Raw genomic sequence first — 25,462 nt, forward strand, 5'->3', positions numbered from 1 at the left:
GTCTGTGGCAGCTTCTGTGGAGGAAGAAGTAAACTTTTGAATATGATTCTTCAGAACTGAGTTCTTATTGTTAAGAACTTGTCTCATGGTTTAAGGTGGTCAGGGTTGGCATGTCTAAATTATTATTGTGTTAAAAAGAATAATCATAAAATCCATAGAATGTCAGCATTGATCTGAAACTTCAGTCCTTTTCACAAAAGTGATAATTGAAGGCTATTCAATGGTATTTAAATTTATGTATAGTTCATAGAATCCTTACAGTACAGAAATAAGCCATTCGGCCTATCAATCCCACCCAGGCCTTTAACTCCACATATTTAGCCTGCTCATCCTCCTGACACTAGGGTCAATTTAGCATGGCCAATCAACTTAACCTGCACATCTTTGGACTGTGGGAGGAAACCAGAGCACCTGGAGGAAACCCATGCAGATGCAAGATTGTGCAAACTCTACACAGACAATGACTCGAGGCTGGAATTGAACTTGCATCCCTGATGCTGTGAAGCAGCAGTGCTAACCACTGTGCCACCATGCTGCCCTGTATAATTTGAGCAAATAATTGTTAATTAACATGATGGGGGGGAAAAAGTATTTGATTTGTTTCCTTAGTCTGTTCACAACTGTTTACACTTTATAGCTTGAGTTCATAAAAGAGTGAGAAGGTAGAAATAGGAACATATTGTGAAAATAAATGAATGCTTTGTCTTCCTCAGATTTCTCACAGAAGTGCTAAAGCCTTTGGTGAAGACCGAATTCCAATTGTTGTACATATATCATCTTGTTGGCCCTTTCCTGCAACGGTTCCAACAAGAAAGGACCCGATGTATGCTTGAGGTCAGTGTTTTGTTTACTGAAATGTAACTTTAGTATGAATTTCAAATGTTAACTTGCAGTTTGCGGCAACCAACCACTGAGCATAATTATAGAAAATGAGTTTGTTATTTCTCAGCTGGAACTCTTACAGAATTAAATGTCATCATGTATTGGATTTGAAAATGAGATATGTCACTAGGAGACGATGATAATGTCACTGGTCTAGTAATTCAGAGCCCCAAGCCCTGGAGGTATGAGTTCTAGTCCCACCATGAGGATCATTAATTAATTCAATGAATGAATACAAATCTGAATTGAAGGCTAGTCTCAATAACTATGCCATGAAACTATTATCGATTGTTGCAAAAATCCACCTGGGTCACTTGCATCATTTGGGGAAGGAAAGCTCCCTTACCAGGGGTTTGGCCTACATGGGACTCCAGACTTTGGGGAGTCAGGTGGTGAGTTACTCATCTCAGAATTCCCAATCAATATGCTTGATTCTTAACTATTCTCTGACTAGCAAGCCAGTCACTTGGACTAAACTGCTACAGGAAAGTTTAAAAAAAACTAGACAGAAAATGTGGAATCGACATTAGAAACAGTAACAGCCCACCTGACCCTATTGGGATTGTGTCAGACTTGGAAGAGTTAACCCACAGATTATTCGAGTAACTGCCTGACATGGTAAAACTCTCAGGATCAAACCTTACAGCCAAAGTCCCAGATGTTTTTAATTCATAAATGAATTAGTTTCTAATAACCATTTTTCTCAAAAGTGGCAATAAAGGAATATGAAATTTGCCATCACAACGAAAACCTGTTATGTTAGTAGCATGGCTAATGGTAAATGCTGTATTATTCCAAATCCAGGAAAGGAAACTTGAAACGACTTCCCTCAACTGTATTTTGCAGTTTGATATAATGTGAGGAAAGATTTTGAATTCAGTGAATGATGTTCCAGAGGCTTTAACGTGATTTTAAATTAAATAAATGTTTATTAAACAGAATAAGCACAGTCAGCTAGAGGTAACTAAAACACTGGGTATACATAGTATCATTAATTTTACCCAGTCCCAAACACGTTTATTTCACCATCCCAAACTTCCACAAAACTTACAGGTTTGTAAAAAATTATAAAATAATCCAGTTACCACACCAGGCAGTTGTATCTCTTTTTGGGGTTGCTTTTGAAGTAAAACAAACCAACTTTTTTTTTTAAAAGGGGGCTTTCTTCATAGACACAGCCTGCTATTAATGGTGTTAGCTGAAGTCTCAAAACAGCTACCTTTGCATCGGTTGAATGCTTCTGGTAGACATTCTTTAATCTTTTAATCTTATCTGAACTACCTTCTTCTGAAGTCAAATTTAATTGTCTTCCTACCTTTCAGAATGTAAAGGCAATGCTCACACGTTATCTCCTCCTTTGGACCTTAATTAAACACAATTCAAATCGTGCAGTGTCTTTGCAGGGATTGCTTAAATCAACAGAGCTCATATTGCTGAAAAAAAAGAGACATCAGAACTTTGTCTTTCACTCATCAGGACATTTTGCAAGAATACCAACTTTATTTTAACACAACTAAACTGTCCCTGCCTCTTCAAGCAGCTTCTATTTTCCAATAGTTAAAAAAAAACCAGTAGCACACATTCCAATTTATTGGATTTCCCTGATATTTTCATATCATCACTATTTTTCCTGACTGTTTGCTCTTTATAGATGTAATCAGAACCGTTGAATAGTTCCAGTGGTAGCAGATTTTTAATGAGAGCTGACTGCTGTATTGACTAATCAAAGTGAATGTGAATAGGAACATCAGGTGGGAATAGGCCATTCAGCCCATTGAGCCCGTTCCATCATTCAGTGTAAATCATGGCTGGTCATCCACTTCAATGCCTTTTCCCCACACACATCCTTTGTCATTGGCATATAGAAATCTGTCCATCTCTATTTTAAACATACTATAACTGAGTTAGGAAATTCCAAAGATTCACACCTTTCTGAGTAAAATAATTCTCAACTCAGTCCTAAGTGGCTTCCACCTTATTTGAAAATTGTGTCCCTTAGTTCTAGACTCTCCATATAGGGAAAACCTTACCTGCATCTACTCTATCCATCCGTAAAAGTATTTTAAAAGTTTCAGCGAGATCATCTCTCATTCCTTACAATCTAGAGAACGCAGGCCCAGTTTTCTGTTTATAGGGCAGCCTCTACATCCCAGGAACAGGACTGATGAGCCTTTGTTGGGTTCCCTCTATGGCAAGAATATCTTTTCTTGGGGAAGGGACTGAAACTATACACAGTACTCAAGTGTGGGCTAACAAGCTTCTATACAGTTGAAACAAGACTTTGCTGTTCCTGTATTCAAACGTTCTTATGATGAAGGCTAAAGCACTGTTAGCCTTCCTAATAGAGTGCAGCATCTATAAGTTAACCTTAAATGACTCTGAGCTTAATCAGTTTTGATATCTATCTCTTGCAGATTGGCATTGCATTTTATGAGATGTTACAGAATATAGACCAAAACAGCAAGCATCTGAGCTATATGGACCCTATTTGTGATTTTCTTTACCATGTAAAGTACATGTTTACAGGAGACAGTGTGAAGGATCAGGTGAGTGGACTACGAAGACCTTAAACAGCAATGATATTTGTGTCTAAAAATAGTAACCATCAATTTTACTGGTGAGTCATTCTGTTCATTTTTCGTTACCATTGTACCACACAAAAACAAAATTGACTGAATATTGATTTTATAATTCCAGTACATTCTAGAATATGATCATGGAATTTTGATTTTTTTTATTGGAGACAGAAGGAATATTTTGTCACATTCTCTTCAATTCTAGAGATTTGTTGCAATTATCTAAATAGATGCTTGTCAAAGCCACGTTTACAAAAACATTGCCTTGGCAAAGTTCCCAAATTTAATAAGACTTGAAAAAGTACAACTGTATATAATTTTTGACATTCAGAAGAAACCAAATAAAATTGCTAAGCTGCGATAACAGAGAACAGATATTTAAGTGTAATTTGACCATTGAATTTTATAGTATAGAAAGAGCTAATTTAGTTCATCGTGCCTCTGCCACACTTCAAAAGAATTGTAAGACCAGGAGAATATCGCTGTTCCACTGTTCAATTAGATCACAACTGATCTGGTACTTAAGCTCCTATTTCTCCATAGCCATAATACCCCTGCTTAATAATAAAAATCTATTGATGCCAGTCTTGAAAATTATTTGTGGAATATCGTCAACCTTCTGGAAGAATGTTCCAGATTTCTACTATCCTTTGGTGAATAGATGCTTTCTGATTCACCCTTAAGTTTAAGACTTTAATCCCTTGTTCTGGTTTACCCAGTGCTATTAACATGTCATTTCCATTAGCCGGTTAAATGTTGTTTTTCGAATAATTGTAGAGTCATAATCTACTTTGCTTCCAGCAGTTTTTCTGGTGGCGCATCTCATATGTGAACAACACCGCAGGAAAAAACTCTGCTAATAGCTTCTCCTCTTCACTTTCAAGATAGACATGAGGATAGAAAACAAAAGCCAGTTAAAAAGCTGAAACCTGATTTTTAGGAATATGAGAAAAGGCCTGGAAATAGATGTTGCAGGAAAAAGTGTAGATGAGAAATAAACAGATTCAAAAGGGTAATTTTGAGATGCATATTTATTTATCCCTGAACTAAGTCAGCAATCAAATAAACAGAATAAAAGGAAAACCACACTGGCAAGAGACAAAAGGCATACAAGTACAATACCTCAAATCCGGTCATCCAAAACCTGGTGATATCTGAAAACTGGACATATTTTTAAGTGAGTCATGTAATAATACCCTGTGGAAACAAATGCAAATTTACAAGTTTAGTTTTTAAGCATTCACTTTCCAAAAGATTTTTATTCTGCCAGTAATAGAATGCAGAACAAAACAAATGCTTCCACACTTCATTACGCACCTGTCATTTCCTGTGGCTCCATGAAATGGGAACAACCTTTGACCTAATCAACTCGGCTCAACCCATACCCAAGTTGTTGCATGGTACTGGTATCACCATTAATGCCCCCCATGCAGGTATCACTAGTGAATGAAAGTACTATAATGGCTGTAAATTGGGAGTGGGGGATGTGCAGCGGGACCTGAGTGTCCTTGTGTACCAGTCACTGAAGGTAAGCATGCAGGTGCAGCAGGCAGTAAAGAAGGCAAATGGCACGTTAGCCTTCATTGTGAGAGGTTTTGAGTATAGGAGCAGGCAAATGGTGTATCGATTTTTTTTAAGGTGAATTTCTTTAATTTTATGCTGTCCTCCCAGCCATACTCCATCATTCCTCACCTTGCCAAAAGTTTCCCAGCCTCAGTTACCGACTGTGTCATTTCCAAGTCTCCTGAGTGTGATTAACACAAGCAATGCACACCTCAATGAATTTCTTGGGTCACGATAATCCTAACAGCCCAGAATTCCACAGATTCATTTAAGCAGTTTAGTTGGCTCTGGTAAAGGTGTTTTTCCCATTAGGTTACATCTCTGCTCACCATCATTTCCAACAGAATAGAGTCCAGTTTCTAATAATCTGGCTGCTTCTCAGCATCAGCATTTCCTTTTTCTGGTTGAAGTGCAGTTCAACAACTCGATGTATTTCTATTTCACTTTCTCTCCCTTCTCAACTCTTATCTCTATGGCAACCTGAAGTCACAGGGAAATTTCTCCAAAGTTAGGTATTTATCAGGTGTTTACTACCACCTCCACCAGTTCCGAACTACCAGTTTTTACCTTGTTAGAGGCACCTTTTTAAAGCATAAGTGTGTTGCATGACAGTAGAATAATTGCCAAAGGGTTTAACTATTATTTCTCCAAGTACTGTGGTTTGAATTGCACATTACAATCTATGCTGCTAACCTTTTGATTTACTTGCCTGACAAGGTTCTGTCGACCTCTGCCTTAAAAATATTCAATAATCTTGCTTCCACTGCCTTATGGGGCAGGGTTCCAAAGTGTCTCAACCCTCTGAGCAAATATTTACCTTCCTGTCTAAAAATGGTGCCCTAGTTCTGGGCTTACCCACAAAGGGAAACATCGTTTCTATATCCACTTTGCTAATACCATTCAGAATCTTATATACTTCGATCAAGTTATCCTGTACTCTTCTAAACTCCAGTGGAAACAAGCCTTATTTCCTGGGTGGTCAACCTGCTCATTCCGGTTATCAATGCAGTAAACCTCCCCTGAACTGCAACCAATGTATTTACATTCTTCCTTTAATAAGGAGATCAAAACTGTGCACAGTATTCAAGATGTGGTCTCACCAATGCTCTGTATAACTGAAGCATATCATCTTTACTTTTACATTCAATTCTCTCATAATAAAGGATGGCATTCATAAGAACTAACAGCAGGACTAGGCCATCTGACCCCTCAAACCTACTCCGCCATTCAGTAAGATCATGGCTGATCTTTTCCATTAGTCGCCTTGATTACTGGCTGTACCTGTATACTGACTTATTTGTGACTCGTGCACCAGAACACCTAGATTCCTCTGCAGTTGTTCTCCATTTAAGAGATAATTGCTTTTTTATTCTTCCTGCCAAAATTTTTCCACATTATACTCCATCTTCCAGATTTTTGCCCACTCACTTAACTATCCATATCTCTGCAAACTCCTTATGTCCTCCCCATAATATACTTTCCCATCTATCTGAAGATTTATCTGCCACGCCTTTGCTCCCTTCGTTTAAGTCATTAATATAAATTGTAAAATGCTGAGATTCCAGCTTAGACTCCTGCAGGAATCATGAATAGGTCACTGAGACAGTGGGACGGCGGCGCGGGCTCGTTGGGCCGAAGGGCCTGTTTCCCGTGCTGTGTTGTTCTTTGTTCTTTGTACTTGTCACATCCTGCCAATCAGAAAAGTACTTATTTATGTCAACTCTGTTTTCTGCCAACAATCTTCTATCCACGTTAATATATTCGTAAAGGTGAATACAAGGAATAGTCTTGAAAACTTGAGCTAATTTTTTTAATTGATTCATTGCATTTTATTTACATGGCTGGAATCCGTTGTCTTGCCCTAACTTCCACTGAGAAGGTGGTAGTGAACTGCTTTCTTGAACCACTGCAATTAATGTAGTGACATTAGAACCACAGTGCTGGCAGGTGGTGAGTTCTAGGATCAGCAGTAGCAACGATGGAATGGAGATGTACTTCCAAGTGAGGATGGTGTGTGGCATGTAGGAAAACTTGCACTTTTTTTTACTTTCGTTCAAGGGTTTCACAGACTGAGCCAATGTTAGGTGTATTGATGGGGACTCTATTAAGGAGAATTTGATTTTTATTTAGCTTGTTGTATGCTCTCTAGTAAGACTGCAACCATAGTAAATGTAAGTAAATGTGATGGTTCTGAGCAATTGATTCCGCTGAAAAAAGTGGGTGTGTCATGGAATTGTTTGTTTCTTGAAGTGTACTTTGTTACTGAAAAGATTGAGAACCATTGATCTAGGCCACTACCCTGAGGAGCTCCTGCAATAATGTCCCACCCAGGACCCAGGGTCAACCTTCAACCACTACAACCATCTTCCTTTGTGCTAGAAATGACTCCAACTAGTGGAGAATTTTCTTCCCTGATTCCAGTTTTGCTAGGGCTTCTTGATTCCTCACTTGGTCAAATACTGCCTTAATGTCAAGGCCAGTAACATTCACTCTCTTTAGCTCTGGAGGTTAACTCTTTTTTTTCCATGTTTGTCCCAAAATTGTAATGACGTCAGGATCTGAGTAGCCCTGGTAGAACTCATGCTGAGTATCAGTGAGCAGATTATTGCTGACTCAGTACCACTTGATGGCACTGTCAACAGCCTCTTCTATCGCTTGCTGATGATCAAGGTTAGAATGATGGAGCGGTAATTGGCTAGGTTGTATTTGTCCTACTGCTTGTGTACAGGACATACCCGGGCGATTTTCCTAATTACTGAGTAGATGAAAGTGCTGCAGCAGCTTGGCTAGGGGCACGGCAAGTTCTAGAGTATGTCTTTAGTAAAAGGATGCTGTCAGGGCCCATAGCCTTTGCAGTATCTGGTGTCTTTAGACATTTCAGATTATTACAAGGATTGAATCAAATTGGTTGAAGACTGACATCTGTGATGCTGGGGGCTTCAGGAGGATGCTGAGATAGATCATCCAGTCAGGCATTTTTGGCTGAAGATGGTTGCAAATGTTTCAGCCTTGTCTTTTGCACTGATGAGCTGGATTCCCCCATCATTGAGGATGGGGATAATTGAGGAGCCTCCTCCTCCAGTGAATTGATTAATTGTCCACCATCATTCATGACTGAATGTGGCAGAAGAACTACAAAGCTTATATATGATCCATTGATTGTAAAGTTGTTTAACTCTATCTATTACATGCTGCTTATGCTTTTTGGCATGCAAATATTTCTGTGTTGTAGTTTCCTCAGTTTGGCAGCTCAGTTTTAGGTACTTGGTGTTGCTCCTAGCATACCCTTCTGCAGCCCTCTCTCAATCAAGGTTGATCGCTTGGCTTGATGGTAATGGCACAAAGAAAGAAATGCCAACCATGAGGCTACAGATTGTGGTTGAATACCATTCTGCTGCTGATGGCCCAAGTACCTTATTTTAAAGTTTATTTATTATTGTCACAAGTAGGCTTACATTAACAGTGCAATTATGTTATTGTGAAAGTCCCCTAGTCACCACACACCTGCACCTGTTTGGGTCCTCTGAGGGAGAATCTAGCATGGCCAATGCACCTAACCAACGGGTCTTTTAGATTGTGGGAGGATACCAGAGTACCTGGAAGAAACCCATGCATACATGGGGAGAATGTGCAGGCTCTGTACAGACAGTGATCCAAGCCAGGAATTAAACCTGAGTCCCTGTCTCTGTGAAGTAGTAGTGCTAACCACTGTGCTGCCCTCATGGATACTCAGTTTTGAGATGCTAGATTTGTTCAAAACCTAATCCACTTAGCATGGTGTTATGCCACCCAGCATGTTACAGGGCATCATCAGTGTGAAGGTTGGACCTCATCTCTGCAAGGACTGCATGGTGGTCATTTATGACAGGCAGATTGGTGTGAATGAGATCAAGTAAGTTTTTCTCTTTTGGTTCTCTCACCACCTGCCACAGACCCAGTGTAGCATTTATGTCATTTAGGACTTGGTCAGTAGTGGTGCTACTGAACCATAATTTGTGATAGACATTGAAATATCACACTCAGGGTATATTCTGTGTTCTTGACACCCTCAGTCCTTCTTCCAAGTGGTGTTCAATATGGAGGACTATGGAATAATCAGATGAGGGGGAGAGGGCACGTGCTAGGTGGTAATCAGCAGGAGATTCCCTTGCCCATATTGTGACTTAATACCATAAGACTTAATTGGGTCCAGAGTTAATGTAGAGGACTTGGAGGGAAAATCCCACTTAATTGTACACCACTGTGTTGCATCACCTCTGGTGACTCTATGCTGCCAGTGGGACATTGGGACGGTATTGGTGATGTATGGGACACAGATGTACTCACGAATCGTATTCTACAGGCTGTCAGGCTTTTGCTTGAGTTGTCTGAGGGACATATTTCCCAATTTTGACAGAAGTCCTGAGATGTTAGGGAGGATTTCATCCCGTCAACAGGGCTAAGTTTGCTGTTATTGTTTCCAGTAACCAGGTCAATGCTGGGTGATCTGTCTGATTTATTTCTAACGTGTGATGGCTGATACTACATGGCTTGTTGGGGCGTTTAAGAGTCAGCCGTGTTGTTGTTGGTCTGTAGCCACTAGACCAGCTTAAGACAACAAAGTTCCTTCCTCAAAAGACATTAGTGAACTATATGGGTTTTTACAACAATGAACAATGATTTCATGGTCACGATTCCTGAGACTAGTTTTAAATTAATCAAAATTAAATTCCATTGGCTGTCAGGGTAGGGTTTAGTCCATGCCCCAGAGCATTAGCCTGGGCCTCTAGGTTTCTACTGCAGTGACAGTGTCACTCTGCCCCTGCCTCCCCTAGGTTCCAATGCACCAGCCTTTGTCCTTCCAGGTAGTCGTGGTTTGGAAAGTGCTGTTGATGGAGCCATTGGGATTGCTGCAGTGTATCTAATATATTATGTGCATCGCTACCACTGTGCCTGAGTGGTGGAGGGAAAGAATATTCAATGTGGTGAATGGGGTGTTGGTCAAGCAGGCCGCTTTATCCTCGAATGTGTCAAACTTCGAGTGTGTTGGAGCCACACTCATACAAGCAAGTGAAAAGTGTTCCATCACACTCCTGTCTTGTTGATGGTGGATAGGTTGTAAGGAGTCAGGAGTTGTTGTTTTCCACAAAATTCCCAGCTTCTGACCTGTTCTTGTAGCCACGATATTTATACATCTGATCAGTGCGATACCAAGGATGTTGGTGGGAATTCAACAATGTCATGGGGAGATGGCTAGATTCTCTTTTATTGGAAATGGCCATTGCCTGGCATTGTGTGCCACAAATGTTACTTACCACTACCAGCACAAGCATTTATGTTGTCTGCACCCTAATTACAGACTGCTTCTTTGACTTGCAAATAGAACTGAACATTGCAATCATCGATAAGCATTCCTATTTTTGACCTTAAGACAGAGAGAAAGTCATTGAAGTCATTTAAAGATGGTTGGACCAAGAACTCTGCCCTCAGGAACTCGTGCATTAATGACTGGGATTAAGATGATTGGTTTCCAATAATTATAATCAGTTAAAGTTTATTTATTAGTGTCATAAGTAGGCTTAAATTAGTGTGAAAGCCCCCTAGTTGCCACACTTCAGTGCCTGTTCAGATGCATGGCCAATGCATCTAACCACCATATCTTTCAGACTGTAGGAGGAAACCAGAGCACCTGGAGGAAACCCACGCAGACATGGGAAGAATGTGCAGGCTCTGCACAGTGACCCAAGCTGGGAATTGAACTCGAGTCTCTTGCACTGTGAGGCAGCAGTGCTAACCATCATGCTGCCCATGTTCCCTTGTGCTTGATATGACACTAACCAATAGATAATTTTACCTCCAGCTCCCCGCAACCCCCCCCCCCCCCCTGTTTCCTTTGACTTAATTTTTACTGGGGTACCCTTGTTGCCACACTTAAGCAAATGCTGCCTTGATGTGAAAGACAGTGATGCTTGTATCACTTCTGGAATTCAGCTCTTTTGTCCATGTCTATCTAGTCCAAGACTGTAATGAGGTCTGGACCAGTGTAATCCTGGTGCAACCCAAACTGAGTATCAGTGAACATGTTGGGTAACTACTGCTTAATAGCACTGTTGATACCTTCCCATCGTTCTTGTCACTTGCTGAGCCTTTTCAGGAGTAGTAAAGTCTCATATTGCTGAGGTTATTGCAGAAGGTCAGGGGACATGGAGTTGGGGGTAGGGTGTTAGCGTGGATAGAGGATTGGCTGTCAAATAGGAGGCAGAGAGTGGGGATCAATGGGTGCTATTCGGATTGGCGGTTGGTGACTAGTGGAGTGCCCCAGGGGTCGGTGCTGGGGCCTCAGCTATTCACCATTTATATAGATGATCTGGAGGAGGGAACCGAGTGTAGGGTGTCGAAATTTGCTGATGACACCAAGATTGGTGGAACGGCAAATTGCGCGGAGGGTGTGAAGAGTCTGCAGAAGGATCTAGATAGGCTGGGCGAATGGGCCAGGAACTGGCAAATGGAATTTAATGTTGGCAAATGTGAGGTTGTCCACTTTGGTAGGAATAATGGTCGGAAGGACTATTACTTACGTGGCGAAAAACTGCAGCATGCGATGGTGCAGAGGGACCTCGGGGTCCTTGTGCATGAGTCGCAAAAACCCAGCCTGCAGGTGCAGCAGGTGGTCAGGAAGGCAAATGGGAAGCTGGCCTTCATAGCGAGGGGGATTGAATATAAAAGTAGGGAGGTCTTGCTGCAGCTGTATAGGGCACTGGTGAGGCCGCAGCTGGAGTACTGTGTGCAGTTTTGGTCGCCGCACTTACGCAAGAATATTTTGGCCTTGGAGGGAGTGCAGAGGAGGTTCACTAGGCTGATTCCGGAGTTGAGGGGGTTGAACTATGAGGAGAGGCTGAATAAACTAGGCTTGTACTCGTTAGAGTTTAGAAGAATGAGGGGAGATCTCATTGAGACATATAAGATGTTGAATGGGATGGATAGGATAGAGGTGGAGAGGCTCTTCCTGCTCAGAAAGGACAGTAGGACTAGAGGGCACAGCCTCAGGATAAAGGGGGGGCAGTTTAGAACGGAGTTGAGGAGGAACTTCTTCACTCAAAGGGTGGTGAATCTCTGGAATTCTCTGCCCGTTGAAGTGGTGGAGGCTGCCTCGCTCAATATTTTTAAGACGCGGGTTGATAGGTTTTTGAGGCAAGGGAATTAAGGGTTATGGGGAGAGGGCGGGAATGTGGAACTGAGCCACGACAGATCAGCCATGATCTTATTGAATGGCGGGGCAGGCTCATGGGGCTAGATGGCCTACTCCTGCTCCTATTTCTTATGTATGTTCTTATGTATGTTCTTATATTGGTCAGAGTCTGCAATTGTAGACCAAAGCGAATAAAGGCAGCTGATTTACATCCCAAAATGACCTTACAGGTTTTTACAATAATCCAGTGGTTACCTGGTCACTTAATGCTTTTAAATTCCAGAATTGATGTATGACAAATAGCATGTGAGCAACTAGTAGGTTGGTAGCCATTTACCAGTGGGCTGCTACAAGCTTTGGAGCTGCAGTTCATATTCTTTATAAATGATTTTGAAGGAAGAAATGATTTGCAGATGACACCAATTTGAAAGCAGCAATGAATAATGGATATCAATGTGCACAAATTCAATAGCTTTGGGCTGTCTCAGATTTTGGATGGGAAAATGCTACTATTATACAGAACACTGTGTAGGGTTATGAAATTTGGCAGTGAGATGGATAATATGGATCATGTGTTCATTTTCTCCTGCAGTTGATAGTAGTCCTATGTATAGAAGTCAGACTAGAATTCAGGGAATCCGAGATGCTTTGTATTTCAAGAAAATGTTAACGCTCAACAATGTAGATCTGTCCTACATTGCTGTTTGAGTTGCACACAGACCAATAAGTTGAGTGCTTCACCGTCTCAGCAACAACTTGTCTGAAAACTACCATTAGTTTGGTCATGGGGTTCAAGGGCAGGAGTGGTGTTTGTGGCACTGCACAAAAGAGTCTTGAGAAGCAACAAGCCACCATCAAGAAGTAATGGTGGTTATTAGGTGATATGTTAACAAAAAAATTGGGTAACTGATTAACATGAATATTTTAATTTTGACATCAAATCGCTCATGCCTCACCACAAACAGCTTATTCTGAGATGTTTGCTTTGTATTTCTAGGTGGAAAAAATAATCTGTACGCTGAGGCCGGCATTAAAACTTCGACTACGATTTGTGACTCACATAAGCAAAGTGGAACCAGCACCTCAAGTGCAACCATCAAGCAGTGCCTCTCCAGCCAACCCCTCTAGCCAGGTGTCCACTGGTGTTGCCCTACCAGTAACACAATAACACAGTTTGGAAAGCATTTTATGTCAAGAGTTCTAATGCTGCGATGTTAAAAAAAAAAAGTGTATTGATCCCGAACTAAAGGTAGCTTTTTAATCTTACTGATGGTCAGAATGGATCTGAGTGCTACTTCAGTGAAAAATGAACTGTTACAGCAATGTGCAATGAATCACCCACTTTGTCCCTCTGATTTAGAACATTGTAATTCACACAATGAATTAACCCTAATAAGAAATACAAAATTATATAACTTTCTATTAGTGATGCCTTTTGTTTTTCTCAACACCACACAAATAAATGTTTTGTTTAAGCTGAAGACAGCTTTTACTGTTTCATTCTGCAAGTTTTATTGCAATTAATTTGTATAATTTTGCTCTCAAACTTTTGTTGGTGTCATCTAGTGCTTTTGATTAGAATCGTATAATAACCTCAATGTCAAAAGAACTTAGCTAAAGTAATGTGTACCCTTTTGAAATGATACCAGATTTAATTTGTCAATTAAACCTTTTCAACAACCAAGTATTATTTTAATACTATTTAATATTTAATATGATTAATCTTAATTGTGTGAGCTACTTTTCAGAGTTTGAATCTTTAGTTATAACCCTGTTTTCTCAAAGAGCAATCCTGTTCTTGAAATTGTAATTGATGAACTATGTCCCAAATGGTGCTAATGTTGGCCTTTAAACAGCTAGCATGCTGGCCACTTTTTAAATACATGTTTGAGCAGAATAGCAATGTTAACGTAAACCACTCCAATTTCTTAGTGTATGAACATTGATCAGTACTGTCTAGCAATCTTTAACTTTTAAACCTGTATTTATATTGATATTTACTATCCTGTAAGCAATGAAATCTTATTTTATCCAGTTCATGTTTTTACAAGTAAAATGACTGCAAAAATGAAATACAATTAAAATAATTTGACTAACAGTAAACTATTTAAGTTTTGATATTCAATAGATATTTTATTAATATTAGGTTGTTACGGTTTTACTGATTTGCTTTGCCTAGTTAAACCTTTGCCAATTTGCATTAATTGGTCAACTTTCATATGTAGTCTGGGGAACTTGGTAAATTCTGCAGGCATTTGTTGGAAACCTGAAGATGGAATGGCCCATAACTACCTTATCAATAAAAAAAACAGTACCATGTTGTAATCAAATGTATCAGACTGTTTTATTAAGGGATGTTATGGTCTTTGACCAGATTCCAGGTTGTGGAAGAGATCAGGTTGAGGTACACAAAAGTAGACATTGTTTTAAGATTCAGGACATTTACTAAGTGGAAAAAGCCACAAGATTCCAAATATTTTGAACAAACAAAAATAAACTTTACAAGTTCAGAAAAATTAAACTATTCACAAGATTTATCTAATACTGAGATCCATGAATTAATCGGCAAAGTGATGGAATACACCAAAGTACAGAATTATTGCCAAATATGATCAAATGCAATTCTATGGATTTCTCAGCAACCTCCCATATATATCACATTATGAGCCAATTAATCTCACTGAAACTGTCTTTCTTATGAGAGTTTGTGATCTTCTTCTTCAAAGGTCTCACCTTGGTATTCTCTTCAAAAATCACCCCAACTTGGATGGCTTCAGCGATGGCCCACCTCTCAGGTTTCAGTCTTGCCATCCGAGTACATTCAAGCATCAACTTATAATCGAAATTTCAAATCCTCAGCCATGTCAAATAGTACACCACTATTTTAATACTTAACGAACGGAGCATGGAGTCACCAATCTTCAGCTGCCGTCTTGGATCTTCAGGATTTCTTTTGAGCCTTTTTAGATTATCAGGATTTCTGAACCCACTTCATTTAAAGTCTGCACCCCACAGTTCATTCTTTAATTGCAGACTTCACCTTTTTCTTGATTTTTAGTGATTCATTCTCCCTGCCTCTGGGACACCTGTTTGGGACCTTCTCCCTGTTCCTTCTCAGTGAAGCGGGTGGACACATTGCCCGTGGTCAATAAGGTGTCTGTCCCAGATCTTCAACCACCTCCATCCACACCTGCTTGTCCTCTTCCTTGAGAAAATGACCTCACTGTCCTTCCTTAGATCCCACAGCAAGACATCCAGCTAACAGTGAGAAGGAGTAGCCTTCCTAGATCCCTTCTCTATTGCTATTGTTGCTGCAGCCTCAAATACTCAAGTGTTGATGAACTTTTCTGAAACATGCCATGATCCCTTTAATTAGAAATCTTTCCTTTGAATGGAAACATTATGATTACACTGTCACTTCTCTGGGGAAGAACCTCAGCAAAACCTGCTTATTAGGAGCCAAGTTTCCAACCTGAAAATGGGACACTGGAGAAATACCATTAATTCACAACATTTGAAGAGGTCAAACATTCAATTAATCCTCTCAATGTCACTCAATGTTTACTTAATAGAAACCACTTAATCTTGAAACATGTTGTTACAGGTAAAGACTCATATTGGAATTAGACTTTTTTAAAATATGATCTTCCCATAAATAACTTGAATATAAAAGTAGGGAGGTCTTGCTGCAACTGTACAGGGCACTGGTGAGGCTGCAGCTGGAGTACTGTGTGCAGTTTTGGTTGCCGCACTTACGCAAGGATATTTTGGCCTTGGAGGGAGTGCAGAGGAGGTTTACTAGGCTGATACCGGAGTTGAGGGGGTTGAACTTTGAGGAGAGGCTGAATAAACTAGGCTTGTACTCGTTAGACTTTAGAAGAATGAGGGGAGATCTCATTGAGACGTATAAGATGATGAATGGGATGGATAGGATAGAGGTGGAGAGGCTCTTCCCACTCAGAAAGGACTAGAGGGCACAGCCTCAAGATAAAGGGGGGGGGGGGGGGGGTTTGGAACAGAGTTGAGGAGGAACTTCTTCACTCAGAGGGTGGTGAATCTCTGGAATTCTCTGCCCGTTGAAGTGGTGGAGGCTGCCTCGCTAAATATATTTAAGACGCGGGTTGATAGGTTTTTGATAGGCAAGGGGATTAAGGGTTATGGGGAGAGGGCGGGAATGTGGAACTGAGACACAACAGATCAGCCATGATCTTATTGAATGGCGGGGCAGGCTCGAGGGGCTAGATGGCCTACTCCTGCTCCTATTTCTTATGTTCTTAACTTCCACAGGACTTAAGTGAATTTACTTTTCAGTGTCAGTTTTCTGAAGTGAGTGCAGGCACAAACAGATAAAACCAAAGAAATTTTTGCTGAAGAAAATACTCAGTCACTTTCTGAACAAATATCCAACCTTCTGGACGTACTTAATCAATTGTATCTATAGCAACCCATCATTTGTTTTTTTCCCATGACCAAGTTCTGAATTTAATGGACATAAAGTGATGTTTTTCTGATTCCTCAAAAAATGTGACTCATGCAAATACCGGACAGAATTGGAAATCTCTTTTTAACGCAATCATCTTAACTCTACACTGTTAGGCCTAGGTTGTGGAGTTGTTCTTTGCCTTTCTGCTGCATGTCAGATCCACCCTGCATCATTTGTATTTTCTATTTTAATTTCAGAGACCCAGCAGCACAACACCAATTTTGGTATTGACTTAAGAGCAACTTGAACTAAAATGATTGGATTGGTGAACACAATATTCATCCAATCTCCACCATTGACTATGCCCAGAGATTATATCATTGTCACTAGACTTTGTATCAAACAACGTGCATTTAATACCAGCACAGATGTATACCTTCATTCTTTCTACTGAAAAAAACATGAATATGAGCCAACAATAATGCACTCATGTTCCTGTCTATTGAAAGGTACTTAAAGTTCAAGGGTGACCAATTCAATTATAACACAAGTGTTTCAACAAGTGACAGGAAAGCAGTATAATTAAAATACTAACAAATGAAATAATGGATCAGCGCACAGAGGAAATTTTTTTAAGAGAAGCTTCATGAGTATGCATTTCATGATTAAAATGACTATCTGAAAGGAGGAGAACTGAGAAAAGGTGCCAAAGGAAATTTATACTTCAATATGTAAAGGGTATATGAAGCTTTTTTTTTCCCACATGATGTTGGTATCACTGGTTAGGCCAGCATTTATTGCCCATCCCAAATTGCCGTTGGAATAGTGCAGTCCATGTGGTATAGATACAATCATGATGTTGTGGATTCTTTACAGCTGGAGTTATACATCGTCATGAGATTTATTTGTTGCATGGAGGCAATGGCCTAGCAGTATCATCACTAGACTTTTATTCCAGAAACTCAGCTAATGTTCTAGGGACCCAGGTTCAAATCCCATCGCAGCAGATTTTGGAATCTGAATTCAATAAAATCTTGAATTAAGAATCTACTGATGATAATGAAACCATTGTTGATTGTTGTAAAAACCCATCAGGTTCACTAATTTCCTTTAGGGAAGGAAATCTGCCATCCTTGCCTGGTCTGACTCCAGAACAGCAGTAATATGGTTGACTCTCAGCTGCCCTCTAAACGAAGGCAATTAGGGATGGGCAATAAATGCTGGCCAGCTAATGATGATGTGGATGTACCGGCGTTGGACTGGGGTAAACACAGTAAAAAGTCTGAAAACACCAGGTTTAAGTCCAACTGATTTATTTGATAGTAAACTCACTAGCTTTTGGGGTCAGTCCCTTCGTCAGGTGAATGGAGAGTTCTGGCCTCAGACAGAGCATATAAAGCACAGACAGTTTACAAATTACTGATTAGAATGTGAATCTAAGATGCCCATGTCCCATAAATGAATTAAAAAATTTCAATTGGCTCCTAAAATCAGTTTAGAGCTCTGTCACGTGGAAATTTATTATTGCCCTGTCTGTTTTATAGATGGTAAACAGGGGCTTAAAGTTTCAATATGGTGATGAGGAAACCGTGCTCGTTGTGAACTGAAATGAGGCCACCTGCTATATTGGTATTGGTGAAAAAGATTCTTCTGGAACCTGTGCTCAAAACATCGTCAAGGCTCTTTACACAATTAAAGTGCCCTATACCTATTTCATATCCCCTTGCCAGATGCATATATGGGCTACCAGTGTTCTTTAAAGTGTTCTTTAAAGAAAATATTTTAAAATATATAACAATAACTTACATTTACATAGCTGCATTAATATAGGAAAATGTCACAAAGCATTTCACATTATCAGACCAAATTTGACACCACATAAAAAAAGAATTGAAACCTTCTTCAAAGAGATAAATATGAAGGAGCATCTTAACGGTGAAAGAAATATAGAGAGGGGGATAAGCCTGGGGAATGGTGGGGGAGTTCCAGAGCTTATGGACTTAGACAGGTTAAGGAAATCAAGGAATCATCAGAGGAAAGAATTGGATAAAAGCAGAGTTCTCAGATACTTATAAAGCTTGTGGAAGTTACAGTTCAGGAGGAATTTGGACACAAAGTTAGTCATTTAAATGTCGAGGTGGTGCTGGTTAGAAAGCCAATGTAAGTCAACAAGCACATGTGTGATGGTTGAATGGGATTTAGTACATCAGGAAATGGACAGCAGAGTTCAGGATGTGTTTAAGTTTTTGGCAGGTGAAATAGATGAGGCCAGAGTGCTGTGGCATAGTTGCATCTGGAGGTAACAAAAACATGATTGAGGCTTCCAGTATCTGAGGCAAGATATCATTGTATCCTTACAGTGGAGGAGACCGTTCAGCCCATCGAGTGTGCACTGAGCACAATCCCATCCAGGGCCTATTCACATAACTCCACATATTTACCCTGCTAGTCTCCCTGATACTAAGGGGCAATTTATCACGGCCAATCCACATAGCCCGCACATCTTTGGACTGTGGGAGGAAACCGGAGCACCTGGAGGAAACCCACACAAACACAAGGAGAGCATGCAGACTCCACACAGACAGTGGCCCAAGCGGGAATCGAACCCGTGTCCGTGGCGCTGTGAGGCAGTAGTGCTGACCACTGTGCCATCCCTAGGTAGAGATGGGTGATAACAGAGATGGAAGGAGACAATCTTGATGATCGATGGCTACGAAGCTCAGCCTAGAGTCAAACAGAATTCCAAAATAGAAAAACTTACATTAACATAACATTTTTCACCCGGTGCTTTACTTTTGATGTCTAGTCACTACTGTAATGTCAGAAGTTTGCAAACCTTCTGGTTTTGTCACAAACAGCAAGCAAACAAGGGGGGAGAAAGTCTTTTTAAAGCAAGCCAAAGACAACATCTTTGATTTTCGTAACATTTATTTGGAATAAATTGCTGTTTATCAGACAGTGGATGTCAGAAAACCAGCATGACTAGGTATTGAGGTAGAGCTGGGAATCCTGATGATTCTGATGGGAGGCAGCATGAAGAGAAATAGGAAGGGCCAAGGATAGATCCTTGGGGGATCTCCAGAAGTAAGGGTGGAGGAACAGGAAGACAAGCCATAATATATTGACTATTGCTGAATAGCCAACAATCAAACCATGTAAGAGCAGTCCCACTCAGTTGGACTAGAGGAGAGGTGTTGGAGGAAGATGGTGTAGAGAATCACGTCAAAGGTCGAAAACAACATGAGAAAGATGAGAATGGATAGTGTACCTCAGTTGCAGTTACATAAGAGGTCATTATGACTAAAGGAGTGGAAATGGAGTGATGGAGAGGGACATTGGGGTGACAACGTGGCTGAATGTGAATCCTGTAGGAGTTGCAGGTTCAACTTTTAATTCCCACTGTCTACTGCTGACCACCTGCCCTTGAAACAGGAAAAAAGAGGGCTGCTTGGATGTGCAAATTGGCACCCAGTGTCAATGGTAAAGCCCCGCTTGTAAATATAAATTTGCTATGCATTCTCTTCCACTTATACCAGGTGGTGAGCATCTTAACCATCGGTGGGTCTCAGTACAGCGCTCTCCACCAACACTCCATGACCCCAACAACCACGCACGTCTCTAACCACACCACCAATCCCAAGGCCTCACTTTTACTTTTACCCCCTAACCTCTGGCTCACGCAGTGAATTGCCCAACTTTCAAAACCTCCCCAGTCTTGCCAATTTGGAACAATTGTCCACAAGCGTTCATTAAACACTGGGTTGCCCAGCAACATTGTTCTTACGTGGTTTAAGCCAGTAAATAATTCAAACCTGTGTTTGAACATATTGGGCAGAAGCACAGCCAACTTTGGAACTGTTTTGGTTAAAAGTTAAAAACTTTTCCCTTTCCCCCCATGACACCATTATTCATGAAGCCACCAGTGAACCATCAGCTGCCCTTCTCCTGTCAGCCACAGAACACAATTGACATATCTATCTGATTTTTGTTCCCCGCAATATTGTTCAGGTATTGAGAAACAGCAATTTTCATACATTTCTTCCAACCCAATATATTGTCTAATTCTTCATGGCACAATCTTTTCTATGTCGAGGAGACCCAAAATGGATTGCCTTCCCAATTGTCTCAAATCCTCTTTCTTATTTTTGTTCACCTGGAGCTGCTTCTTTAGCACTCAATTTGAATTGCTTTAAGCACTTGACTCTAAGATAATGATAATTAAATGTTATAATCCAAGGTTTCTAACCCTTAAGCTGATTGACAGTCCTGAGTGATTTATTCACTGCAACATCCAGACTGTTCAGCTATTCTAACTCAGAACAATTCTCAGCGTGCAGAATCTTAATTCTGTGATGATTCTCAGTAAATACAACAGACAGCTAATACGTTTCTTACTTTGTAATTTTCACCTGAAAAAAAACGGTCTCCACTCAACCTCAACACACAGATTAAAAACAGCATCTCCCAGGCAACCACGACTACAGAAAGTCTGTTGTAATTGTGAAAGAAGCTCAAAGTTGGCTGCCAGTTTACAAGTTGAAAAAAAAGGCTAGTCATTCATCTTAAACAGTGAGCCCATTAACCTGCAACTCTGCTCCGCTGTTATTAGATGTGACAGAGATAAACATCCAACCTGCTGCCCATCCAAGAACTTGACTCTGTCAGATTTCCAGGAAACAGGCAGTTGCATGTTCTTGGCAAATTCATTAGTGTCAAATTTATATTTTGTCAGACTTCGTTTTAACCACATTCTCCAAATTGGTCTCGTCCACAAGTTTTGACATTACCACTTCCTGAATTCAAATCATTTTTGTGAAAAACAAACAACAGTGGTGGCAGCCTTAATCCCTGTGGAGCATTGCCTTGCCTCTACATGAGGTGCTGTCTTTAATCCTTACACTCCAGGTACAGATTTAATTTCCAGCAGTGCCACACGAGCCTTGTACTCTCCTGGAGCTGAGTGCTGCGCTGCCAACTGCTTCCTGTGCAGCCTGTCTAGTAGGCCTCTTTGAGGATGGCACCAGTGCAGATGTCTCCTTGGTGTGCCAGATGCAAGTAACAGGGCTCTATCCTGACTTCACTCAGCCCTATTGCGTGATGAGACACCGGACTTCCTAATTTGGAACTTGTATGACTGTGCCACAGATTTGCATGCCACCCTACAAAGAGGAAGGGCAGAGCTGCAAGGTGGGCCATGCACCCATGCTATTTAAAAGGGTCAGACACATGACTTGCAGCAAAGATGTTTTTGGAACATGTCTATTGTTGCAGAATGTCTGCAGTGTTTTTGGAGGTGATACACTGAGTTCCTGGATTTGACAAGTTGTGTTGCTGCAACCTTACAGGCAGGGTAGAGAGATAGCTGATCAGTCTGTCCAAAGACTGTGCAGGGATGGGGGCCTCTGTGACAACAGCAAGATGGAGCCGAGCCTGTGGAGATGGTAAACTCTGCACAATGCTCTCTCCAAACTTGCAGCCAGGTTCCTCTGTGTTTCTTGTGACAGGCTGCCTGGCAGGTAAGCAAATGTACTCAGCTTATCAGGTCACATCCGTAATAATGTTCTCCTGTATGCTGCCTCATTGAGAATCACATCTCGGTCTCCTTGAGCAGAATTTGTCTGCAACTTCATCATTTGGTGAGCTGGCACACAAATGATTTATTACTCCAGGCCCGGTGCTGTGCACTCAGGTACAGTGACTCACAACGTGCCTAGTGCAACAATATACTAAGCTTCAAGGTACATGAATTGCTAATATCTGATCTGTTTGCTATGAGTGATAGTGCCTCTTCATCGATGTTGTGTTGTTGCTCTCTTTCCCTTTCTCCTGGGCTTCTGTGACTAAGCAATACTTGGGTGTTTGAATGCAGGAACTCAGAAAGATTGATGTGAAGGGAGTGGTTGGAATCCAGAGGTCCATTGCTACACCAACACCAGCTTGCTCATCTTGTCAGATGGCAGGAGTTGAGAAGGGACATTAGGTAGGAAAGTGCCATCATCCTCAATGCTCTCAGTGATGTTGAATGCTACAGACTCTATCACAGCCAGCCCCATAATGTGGAGAACCATCTCCTCTGCTGGGTTCATGTGATACAGATGCCCTTGTCCTATGTCAATTTGACTTGGTTTCTTTCCATTGTGTTCCACCCTGTCCTGCGAGAGGGAGAGCAGAATGTCAGTGATTGTGTAGCACTGTGTTTGTGATTCATCTACCATTGGGCTGATAGCCAATGCAGGCAAGCCTACTGAAAAAATGTAGGTCATCCTACATGTATATATTTCCCAGAAATTTCCCAGCTTTTAACACTCTGTGCAAGACGTGTGTCACTGGAAGACACTGGAAGCACCAATACAGAAAACAAAGGCTGAAATAAATGGTTTGATATTGCAAGAAACGCACAACCAGAGGTCAGACAGGCACAGCATACAATTAACCAAGAGCATGTCACAGACATTGGCAAAATAAGATCCATGAAATGTCTGGCCAAAATGTACAGTCAGATGATGAGGATAACCAGACCATTGAAAGACAAAGTGAGCAGGTATCCCATACAGTGAACATCAAATGCTCCATTGGCACGGTGCTATCAACAGAAGCCTCCAGATTATATATCCACCAATGTAGAGACTGCACAAAGTGTATGCAAAACTGGATACAAGTACAGGTGCAAACATCCCTGCAGTTCACATACTGAAATGCACGTACCCACAGATGTGGCAAGTGACACGTCAACAAATCTCACCATGTTTAATGGCTCATTCAGTTCCTGAGATCCATTACATCCAAGTGTCACTTCAACAAACTCATCCTGGTTATCTCAGTTATTTTATATTGTGGACAGGCTTACTGCTGTGCAGGGACTTATCCATGGTCACCATCAATGGTATCATCAGGACAATGAAAGGGACCATAAACTACAAAGGCTGTTATTGGAAATCCTGTGCTTGTGCTGGGATAAGACCACTAATACAGATCATCAGCCAACAGGAAATGTAGCATGAGTGGAAGAAAAATGTATGCCGATTCCTAACTAGCAAATTTCATCATTGTGCAGAAACAGTGCAGAATTACTCTTCAGTAGGTAAGTGTGGACAACTCTTCCCAGTCATCATTCATCAGTACTCAGAATTATGTAATGCATTAATCAAAAAACAAGGGAAGGTGAAAGATGCCTTTACCACCAGCATGCGGGTAACATATTACCCGTCCTGAATGCTGTAGAACATCCAAATGATGGTACATGGAATCCAGCAGGAATTGTTAGCATATGCCCAGTACTGAGATCGTTTCAAGAATGAACACCAAATGCTGTGACAACGCAACAAAACAGATGTCAAGCCAGAACTATAGTGCAACAAAAAATAATGATCACTCTTATTGTGAAGACAACACAAAGACAGCACCTTCAGCCAGCATTCTGAAATCATACAGGCACAGTAAGAAGTCTCACAATCCCAGGTTAAAGTCAAACAGGTTAATTTGGAATCACCTGTTTGACATTAACCTGGGATTGTGAGGCTTTTTACTGTGCCCACCCCAGTCCAATGCCGGCACCTCCACATCATACAGGCAGGGTGACCAATCCTTGGGTAATGAATTAAGGGACAGTTTGCCAGCAAAGCTTGTGGGATGGTGATGCTGAACCTGTTTTAGGGGTAGCAGATTCAAAACAGAAATGAGGGAAATTACTTCACTCAAGAGGTTGTGAATCTGTGGAATTCTCTACCCCAGACTGCAATGGATGTCAGAATGCGAAGTAAGTTAAAGGAGATGGATAGGTTTTTAATTAGTAGCAGGGTGAAGGTTATGGGGGATCAAATTGAACAAGGAAGATGAGGCCAAGATGTGATTTGCCGTGATCATATTGAATGGCAGAACAGGCTCAAGGGGCTGAATTGTCTATTCTTGCTCTTAATTCGTATGTTTTTATTTATGTTAAGAGCAGAGGAAGAAGGTCTGCGGAAACTGGAAACCCAGTGCAACCACAAATGACAACCTGTTTACCAAGGTTACGCAAATTCAGAACGGCTAGAATTTTGGGGTCACCTCTTTTATGGACAGTTTACTACCCTCAGCCAATGGTGTAGTCTGAAGTATAGGTTTGTAGAAAATGTGTTGCCCATGTCTTTTCTAAATCTACTGTTATATTATTTTCCTATGTCCCTAAACTTCAGTAACACAAGTCAAAAATATTAGTGCCAACAGACATTTTATTTTGAATCATGTGGCATATTGAAACATTAGTCTCGCATAATTGGAATTTCATTATGCAATCAAATCCCATTAGGACAATATGGTGGCACAACAGTTAGCACTGCTGTTTCATAGCATCAGGGACACAGGTTCAATTCTGGCCTTGGGTCACTGTCTGTGTGGAGATTGCATTTTCTCCCTATGTCTGTGTGGGTTTCCTCCAGGTGCTCTGGTTTCTCCCACAATGTGCAGTTTGGTTGATTGGCCATTCAAAATTGATCCTTAGTGTTGGGGGGGATCAAGAAAAGCAGTAACTGTTCCATACGCCAGCCCTAGAAAGTAAAGCTTTTGCATGAATCGCAAAAAGTTGGTTTGCAGGTGCAGCAGGTAATTAAGAAGGCAAATGGAATTTTGTCCTTCATTATTTGAGGGATAGAGTTTTAAAACAGAGAGGCTATGTTGCAGCTGTATAATGCATCAGGGACACAGGTTCACGGGTAAATGAGTGGGGTTACAGTAATAGGGCCTGTGCAGACTCAATGGACTGAATGGCCTCCTTCTGCACTGTAAGGCTTCTATAATTCTAATTACAGAACATAAGAACTCGGAGCAGAAGTAGTCCATTTGGCCCCTTGAGCCTGCTCTGCCATTCAATAA

At 40.9% G+C, this 25,462-nt stretch overlaps 1 protein-coding gene across 4 annotated transcripts in view; it reads left to right on the plus strand.

Moving 5' to 3' along the window:
- Positions 1–14,491, plus strand: part of med23 (mediator complex subunit 23) — a 98,023-nt gene extending 83,532 nt beyond the window's left edge. For all 4 annotated transcript variants that reach the window (XM_080192435.1, XM_080192436.1, XM_080192437.1 and 1 more), the window contains 3 exons: positions 714–834; positions 3,297–3,428; positions 13,187–14,491. In XM_080192435.1, coding sequence (XP_080048561.1) covers positions 714–834; positions 3,297–3,428; positions 13,187–13,357 — 424 coding nt within the window. In that variant the 3' untranslated portion in view covers positions 13,358–14,491. The remainder of the gene's footprint in view (positions 1–713; positions 835–3,296; positions 3,429–13,186) is intronic.
- Positions 14,492–25,462: the final 10,971 nt, after the last annotated feature.

Source organism: Carcharhinus amblyrhynchos, chromosome 7 (genome assembly GCF_965287045.1).
Source record: "Carcharhinus amblyrhynchos chromosome 7, sCarAmb.v2.hapA, whole genome shotgun sequence".
Taxonomy (NCBI): Eukaryota; Metazoa; Chordata; class Chondrichthyes; order Carcharhiniformes; family Carcharhinidae; genus Carcharhinus; species Carcharhinus amblyrhynchos.